We start from the raw sequence: 9,194 nt of genomic DNA, 5'->3' as shown, positions 1-9,194 counted from the left end.
CACTCTTTCATGTGTCCAACTTCTGTTGCGCTCAGCATCAAACAGTTAAAATGAAGTATGTGGCTGGAAGAAACTTAACAGTCGAGTATTATGCAGGATGGTATTCCCATCTGCACCGAGCCACACGTTCCTGTAAAGCCGGCAATGTGCTGAGGTATGCACGCAATTTTAAAGAGTGTACATGACGCAGCTCTGAACAAGCTGCAAAAGGAGCTGTAGCAGAGTCTAGTAACACTTCACTTCCCAGCCTACTCATCTGGTACGGGTTTCTCACAAGGGCGCAAGAGGAACCAAGCTGCACCTCATTCCTTTTACCAAGCTATAAGACTGTGCTGCAAATGGGTTCCTCGCTATCCCTGTCCTCACTTACTCTGCCACCGCACATCCCATCTCAGCAGCCAAACTCCAAAAATATCCTTACGGAAGGATGGCAGCAGGAGATGAAACTTAAGAGGCACCTGTCACATAAATAACTAACAGGGCAGCAAGGTGATGGTCAGTCTTATGTACGCAGTTGACCACACATAAATATGTATATATATAATTTATTAATTTTTTACAGTGAGAGTGATCAATCACTGGAACAACATCCCCAGGGACATGGTAGAATACCCATCACTGGAGGTTTTCAAGATGCACCTGGACAGGGTGCTAAGTAATGTCATCTAGGCTCCCTTTCCCACCGAAGAAGGATGATCTTCTGAGGTCCTTTCCAACCTGGGCTGTTCTATGATATACCATCTTTACCACATTTACCTTATGCTTTCCAGAAGCTTGAGCAGCACGAGTAATACAGAAAAGAATTGCTTTTGAAGGACAACACAACCTGAGTCAAAGTGATGTGACATCGTAAGTGACTGCTTCCATCAGCTATTTGTTCAGCTTGACTAGCAAAGCCACTTTTTACTTTGCTCAGCGAGATGTCTGTGTGAAAGGGTAAAGGCTTTTTGCAGCCAGAGACGCACAATTGGAGAGACATGAACAGCCCACAGTACTTTGTAACACCAGAACCCATATTCCACCCCATCCAGCCACGTATCCACAGGGCAATCGCTACTGTCCCTTCAGTCAAGCAAGCTGGCACTGACAGATCATACTCCAACACGATGCTCCCCCAAGGGAAGAGAGGACTTAAATCATCTTACGCACTTACAACACAGCCCCTGCCAGACATATGCAGTAATTTAGCACAGTAAAAATGCTTGTCCAACCTTGTTTAACACTGTTTACATGCGCTTGGGCACATACATCACTGTCATACCCACTGCCAGCAACACATGCTATTTTACAGGCACGTTTGATTGCCCTATTAACGTGTAACATTCCTTATTGCTTAAGGTGGGGTTTCTGAGTTATTCTAAAGTTCCTCAGAAAACCTGTAATTTATGTTCAGGACAGCAAGTTGAGGTAAGTCAAAAACCCATCAGTTCCTTCTTACTGCAAGCTATTGCAGTATCCATCGGCCACTCTCACTGCTAATAAAAATGCCAAGTTCCCACCAAACTAAACCTGATAGGTAATTTTTCCAACCATTCTCCAGGTATACTTATAGAGTACGCTACATCTAACTGAAAGCATTTCTCTAGAATAATGGCATCAGTGTTGAAAATCTAAGCCATTTCATTTTGAAAGGAGAAAAAAAATAATACAGCTTACACTGAGCGGTGGTAACTTTCAAAACCAAAGTCTCCCTTCTGAATACATTTTTCATGCTTTATTATTATTTCTAAAATCGACCCAAGGACTTACTGGGGAAATACATTAAAAATAAAAAAGCAGCAAATAAAACCAGAAAAGCCCAAATATCTCAAAATTGTTCTTCTAGCAGACAATGGGCGAGTGAAAACGGCTGTTTTTCTGTACTAGATTTCACAAGAAATACCGATCAAGTCCTCAACCGACACAACCAACAAGCTCTACGGACAGCAAAGGTTGTTAACTTACTCAGGTGGAGGCACATGATGTTTTTTCATTCCCATATGGTTCCAGATCTGTTCTGATATAAAACTTCAGAGTAGAACAGTAAATGGCATTAAGAAAAGAATTTATGCTATATCAAATTCAAGCAACTTCAATTAAGATATGAGTCACCTCTATCCCCATCAGCAACTGAGGAAAAAGAGCTTTTAAAAAATAAAAAACTTTTAAAAATTGAGATAGAATGGAATTATTTCAATAACATCTTCATTAATTACCAAAACGGAAGACTCTCCCCTCTTTTAACATGTAAAAAAGTCATTTATACCCCTATAAAGATTACTACTTTGACCAGTGCAGTCTCTGGGTTCTAATCCATGCTTCAGAGTCAAGGAATGGAGAAATTATTAAAAAGGTAAAAAACTGCCAAAACTGTAAGAACTCTGTAAAGGTAGTTTGTTTTCTTCAAACACAATGCACACTAACGTTAATTAAGCTGTGATAAACCCATCAACCCAGCGATGAATTTTACAGAAGCAAAAGATATAAAATAAACTGATTTAAATAGCCCATTAATTAAAACAGGAAGGGATTACAGCATAACCCCAAGGCTCACACACCTGGAGAGGTGAAGGGGCTGACCACTGCCTGGTCTGCATCACGATGGCAATCCTCTGAGCATCCTGGGCAGCGGTATCTCAGAGAGAGGAACAAGGATGCCTAACAGCTAGCGTGTATTGGAGTTAAGTGGGAATACAGTATCAACCTTCACTTCATACAACACTGGAGAGAAATCTGCTTATGGTGATTCCTACCAGGGTTCTCCATTCTCACAGTAACACGTGTACATTTTCAGTAGCAAAAGCACAGCCCAGATCCTCGCAACCTACAACGCACAGATCCTACCCGGATGTCTCAGACATACAGACACACGTGAGATGCGTCCACTGATCAGGTAGACACTAATCCCAACAGTAATCCTCCCCAAAAGCAGAAATATTACAAATTCTTCAGAAGGTACTGTTCAGAGCTCTGCATGTAAACCTATTGCAGGAGCTGACATTATAAGGGGATGTTTTTCTTCAACATTTTGCAGGTGATACACACATCTATAAAGACATACAGTTAAGAGTTCAACCCTACACTGTTGTAAAGATATTTTACTTTAACATTTTATATATATTTAAAAAGAGATAATTTTTCATCTTGCATTTCTAACAAAAAAATATTCCTATTTTTCAATCATAACCATTTTGCCTGTGCAAACAAGCTCCAGAGGCCTTTCCACTTAACCTCTTCTCCCAAAGAGCACAAGCTGGCACTATGTTTCTACATGAGTAATTCGGAACCAAGTTATTTTCTTTCTCTTACCTTTTGTGTACTTGTTATAAACAAAATGCATGAATTAGTCTCCCAAGCTTTGCTCTAGGGGACCTTATTTTTAATCAGTTTCTTTTCAAAAGGCAGCATGGCAAGAATTATTCGCAAAGGAATTACCTGACAAATCCTATTAACATAAATGGCATTTGCTGTAGAAAGTAATCAGATTAACACCAGGAACTAACAGAGTAAATTAAGAGTATGGGGCAAGTTAGCACCTCTACAGCTATGATCCATTTTTTACTGATAACATTCACAGGAAATATCTATTTGCTGCTGTGTTTGGGAAGACTCCCAATACTATAATTTATTTTTTCTTAATCATCTGTCTAATAAAGACTCTCTCAAAAAAAAAAAAAAGGGGGGGGGAGAAAAAAAAATCCATGACCATTTTCTCTCTACAAAGTTGGAAATCCAAATTATGCCGCAATGCTTGAAGTGTTAAAGGTAAAATTGACCCAGAGGCAAACAGCAAATGACAAAATTAACAACTAGATATTTTGCTGGCTTTTATAGTGCTCCACTTTTTTCCATGCCTCTCAAAATCTAATACTTTAGACTCTAATATGAAGCAATATCGACATAAATAAAACCACACCAATAAGAAAGGTAAGCAGACTTTTCCCCAAAGCAGTAACTGCGTATTTGTCAGGAGCTACAGCTTAACGTACCCAGCTGTCTAAGAATATGGAGATCTATTTCATAGCAGCTGTATAATCCAAACAAGGTTCTAACACAAATGAAGTTAAATTGGCCAAGTTGCTCTTCATGCAGTAATTTTGTACGGACGAGCTGTCATTTTAAATTTGACTGAAAAAACTGTAGATACCTTAACTGGATTAAAAAGAAGAACTAAGCCAATTCTCTGTAATAAAGCCAATTAATGAGCAGCAGGGATCCACTTCATCATCAGTTAATCTATTCAGTGTGATCACTGTTCAATACATGCAAAAGGAGAGCTGCATTTGGAGTACCTTAATTAACTCAATGCATAACAAACCGATCAGGGAAATTCATAACACTTTTCTCCTGATTTCATGAGACACTTTAAATGGGCAATTTTGTTTTCAGAAATAAATGCTTCTTCAGTATGAAAAAAAATTTTTACTTCTTTCCCCTCTCATATAAAGAGATTCTTTTTTTAAGTAATAGTTACCTATATATCGAGAGATTAACTACCTAAATGGAGGTTAAACAGTTTGCAGGACACACACACGGCTTTCCTAAATGGCCATGCTTACTGACCTCTCCAAAGCACCTAGAGCTCCAGTGATGACAAAAATCTACCTAAGAACATGGTATTTCATCTATCTTACAAGCAAATGTAACTATTTCATGCAGCTATAAAGTTAGGTACTTCTAAATAAACGCCCAGTTACTTTAACACACTTTGTGACTAAAAATACGCTTGTGTCTGCAGCATTTCCACAAAAAAGAACAAAATGTGAGCTCCCAGAAGAGAAGACCGAGTGGTCTTTTTTCCGCTGTTTACAGCAGTTGCTCTGGTGCCTCTGAAAACAAGCCCTGTTCCCAGAAGCAATATCCACACTGGGAATCTGGGCACAGCAGCTCCTGGCACGCAGGGACGTGCGGCCAAAAGCCTGCCAGGACAGCAAGGCTGGACCCGGGGGAACCCGGATGGGGGACTCCTTTGGAAGGCAACACACCCCAGGGCTGCCGGTGGTTCAGGTCCTCTCTGCTGAGACTGGCAGAAAAATACAGGCTCTTAAATGTCAGTGCAAAGAAAGCGTGAACTCTCTCCAAAGAGGGGAACTTGAAATTCCCGGCCTCCTGAACTTTACGCTGTTTCTCTCAACAGTAAACTAGAGTTAAGATCAAGCTAATACAAGACACACCAGTAATTAAAAATAATACATATTTTGAAAGGGTTGGGGGGTTTTTTTGCTTACTTTTGTTTGGTGTGGGCTTATTTTTGTTGGGAGTTTTTTTAAGAGACTGGGAAAAGTCTTTAGTAAGATGGTGAATTCACACACTAATGGAATTATGGAAATGAGACTATCAAACACTCAGCCAAAGATAACAAGGAACAAAGAGGCTGGCTTCTGGAAGTGAAAAATGCTCCTCTCCAGTCTATTAGATTAGCCTGAGACAGTCGACAGACAGCAATTACAGAAAGCGACGTGATGAATAGCACTTATATGGTCTTCCAAAAAGTCTTTATTAAAAAGTCCCAGACAGCAAGTTAAAGAAACTTCTGCAGACGTTAAGTACCTTCGAGGCTGGAATCCAAGGCCCGGGTTAGACGCTAGCTAACAAAGGAAACCCAGTGTGTCCTCACATTACCAGGCTTTAGCGAGCCTGCTTTGTAAAACCTTTGTCTTCAGCAAGGTGGGAGCCAAAGAGCACAGAGGACAACCACACTCGGACATGCCATGAACAAACCGACTGAGAAATGACTGTGCAACTCGACATCTAGTAGCTATCAGTTTCACAATTTGAGTAGTTTATGAACTTGACATGCATTTCCACCAGAAATTTGCTTGATAAAGGAGAAGAAAGAGAAGAGACATAAGAACGGTTTATTATTACTCTAAAACAAAATAAAGAACGTAACACTTCTATGTTCCTGAACCCTCTTACCTGTTGAAGGGCACTTAAAGACAGGATTGTCCTCTACTGCCAACACACTGGGAGTCTTGCAAGCAGACCTCTGCCAGTGCTGCTGCATGTGTTCCCCAGGTTGTGCAGCATCAGCCTGACTTGCTTCGCTGGGCTGAGCTGTCCAACTGTTCGCAACACTCTCCACGGCGCATGGTAGACCCTTGGCATGGGAACCCATGGCCATCCCAGAGCCACCCTCAGGGAGGGGTTTGTACCGAACCAACCGGGAGCCCACAGCAACAGGGCTATTCACAGCAGAAGGGGGGACTCTCAACAAGTCAGGCTCATCATCTTCAGGGATTGGGTTGTACCATATTTCTCCTTCATCATCGACGTCATTATCCTCACCGAAGTTCAAAGCAGCACTCCTGGGCGCAACAGGGCTGGCGGTACTTGGCAGGGCACTGACAGGACTGCAGCTCCGCATGGGGCACTCCCGCCCCACCAGCGACATGGAAGGAGCCTGAAGCACTCCGGGTTCAGGCAGTGGGATGGGAGATTTAGGTACTGGGATAATAAACCCGTGTGTTTCCTTACAGGCATTTTCTTCTGGAGGAGGAGGAGGAGGTCGGCATGTGCTCTGCTGCAGCCAGCTGCGTTTCTTGGAAACAGTAATGCTGTTCACCTGCAGCCTGTGCTCGGGGACCTCGCTGGCCTGGGGGGACCTGGGCTCCTTCCTGCTTCTCGAAGCTATGTAAACATTTTCTATCAAATCTGTTCCCAGAAAGAAAGGCAAAGAGAGGGGAAAAGAAAAACGTTTAGAATATTGTTTTGCTTTTGACAGATGAACATATATGCTGTTGTATGACATCTGCATTAGACCTTATCCAAAAGGACAAAAGATAAGTTGATGCGATCATAAAATTAGATTTCAGCCTGTCAAAGCAGAATGTGCACATCATTAATATAAAGTCAGGCTTGTTTGGCTGTATTTTTAACACCATGCAATTTAGATAAATGGCAGTGAGATAGCTCTGCTGAAAGGTCACGCGTACTTACACAGAAATGTCTGCTTTTTTCCTGCCAAGTTCAGGTACAATCGGTTTGAAAAGTTGCTACGTACTATTTCTCCAGTTTACTTACGCCAGTAAAGAAATAGCCCATGGGTTTGGTGTAATGTACTGTTTAAATGGCTACAAAAAACCCCATATACAGATTCACTTCCAGATTTTATATATAAGACAGAGATATCCCTTGCACAAAAATCTCCAGAAAGGACTGTCCATACTAGCTTTATCCTATAATTGAGAGAAAAATACCCCTTGATTTGTGGGGAGTAAAACAAAACATACCCTCATGAAAAGAAGAAAGGAGAAGAAGAAATGTAGAAAAGTCTTAAAACATCTCAATACACCACAAAAATTCCATGTAACACCTAATCAAATTCCACCAATCACTGCCAAAACTCGACACAATTTCTCAAGTAATGACCAAACACTTAATTATGCATCGAATAAGCACTTGAGTCCCTTGTCAGAGCAAGTCCGAGCAGTCCACTGAGCAGCAGTGCCATACCTCTGGCAGGCTGCAGCAGAGGTGGAACCATACCAGGAGTGAGCCCCTCAACCCTGAGCAACCCTTTACACCAGGACTGGAAGGAAAGCTGTAAGTACAATCAAACTAAAAACAGAGAATGGAGGTCTGATAACCCTCATGCTCCTCTGTGGAGGAGGACAACCCAGACAGGGTTTGCTCAGCCACTAAGAATGAATGGGGATAACTGGGTTCTCATAAAACAGACAACTTGTCTTCACGTGAAGCCCTCTGCAATTGGAAAAACCAGATGGGAGCAGCTATCTGATACTGCCTGAACATTATTCTCAGTGTAAAATTATTTACACACCAATAACGGATGTTAAAAAACGGACACCTCTCTGGAGGACTCAGGGAGCAGCTCTGTAAATCCAGCTAAGTTCACTTAAGACAGGGAAACGGGAAAAAGACTGTGACTTGAACAGCTTCGCTTCGACTCTCTTTTTAGGTCTGTACGTTAACGACAGAAGAGATCCTTGAAAAGATCACCGTTTCCTTTGATGACAGATTCGCCACTGGTTTTTTTTTAAAAAGTAAGGTTCACTTTTTAGCTAAACTGCAATATGAACACTATTTTTGATATGAAGAATTAACTTGATTCAAAGAATTAACGAAATCAACCATGTTCCCTTTGAAGCCTGTGCTCTCCTCCACTGAAGTGCTTTGCTATGCTGAGGCCTAAGTCAGTCACTTAACAGAATCTAGGGAAAACACAAAAGCAAGGCTGAGGATGCAGATCGCTGGCAAAGTGTCAGTGATTTGGCTGCAGCCGTATTCCTTCCCTCACTCACAGCCCAGAAATGTAATTGTGTAAAGGGGAATTTACACAATGCCATTACTATTTTAAGTAAGAACTAACCAAAGGGACAGGGAGCTTATCTGCAGTGGGCACAGGGCAATGCCTACATCTCCAAGAAGCTGGTTTGGATCAGGGACTTCTTGGGCAGGCACCCTCCTGCTAGTGACTACTACTACAAAGCCCTCCACTTCTGCATGGACAGCCCAAGAAGCAGTCCCTGCTCTGGCGACATAAATAGATGGAGCATCCGAGAGCTGTATTTCCATGAATAAAAATATCGACTACTTCCTGCTTCACTGCACAAATGCAGGCCCTTGCGCGCTGGTCACGACAGCCTACAATTCCCAAAACAGCAGGCTCTTAAGCAGTACAGTGTGCCTAAGTATACACCCAGTGACACATCTGGCGTCAGCCTCGGGCTGTCCTTCCATCCCAGCAGCAGCAAACACACAGAGCAAACTCAACTCTGTTTTCAACATCCATCTGGGTATCTCAATAATAAAACATCTGCAAAAGCTTACCGCAGAAACATTAATAATCGAGCAGCTCCGGCGTACTCCAGTAACCCCGCTGCTTGCAGAGACATGCCACCTATCACTCGTATTCCAAACTATCCCTTCTCCGTCTCCAGATCAGCCAACATGCTGCCAGAGGTCAGTGACTGGAAATGTTCACTGAATCTCATCCAAATGATACTTACATCACATCTCCCCACTGCAGTTTTTGCAATTGATAACAGTATTTGCAAGCACTGCTTCCCCTTTATTCGAACTTGGCCCTGATCCTGAAAGCCCTTATGCCTGTGTTTATTTTAGTAACAAACTGTTTCACATGCAAGTATCTGCACAACCAGTGGCTCAATATCACAGAGCAAGTTTTCAACGTCGTTAGCTGTTATAGTAACGAGCCACTTTTAAATAAATACAAAGCTTTCAGAGACACA

General features: G+C 42.0%; 1 protein-coding gene across 1 annotated transcript in view; it reads right to left on the bottom strand.

The window, feature by feature from the left end:
- SYDE2 (synapse defective 1, Rho GTPase, homolog 2 (C. elegans)) overlaps nucleotides 1-6,633 on the bottom strand; it is a gene marked incomplete at its 5' end in the record, with an annotated part of 23,299 nt that extends 16,666 nt beyond the window's left edge. Inside the window, one exon of the mRNA XM_010135227.1 lies at nucleotides 5,899-6,633. Coding sequence (XP_010133529.1) covers nucleotides 5,899-6,633 — 735 coding nt within the window. The remainder of the gene's footprint in view (nucleotides 1-5,898) is intronic.
- Nucleotides 6,634-9,194: the final 2,561 nt, after the last annotated feature.

This window comes from Buceros rhinoceros, unplaced genomic scaffold, assembly GCF_000710305.1.
Source record: "Buceros rhinoceros silvestris isolate BGI_N320 unplaced genomic scaffold, ASM71030v1 scaffold33434, whole genome shotgun sequence".
In the NCBI taxonomy this organism is placed as follows: Eukaryota; Metazoa; Chordata; class Aves; order Bucerotiformes; family Bucerotidae; genus Buceros; species Buceros rhinoceros.
The sequence above is the reverse complement of the archived record's forward strand: the minus strand, read 5'-3'. Positions and strand labels throughout refer to the sequence as shown.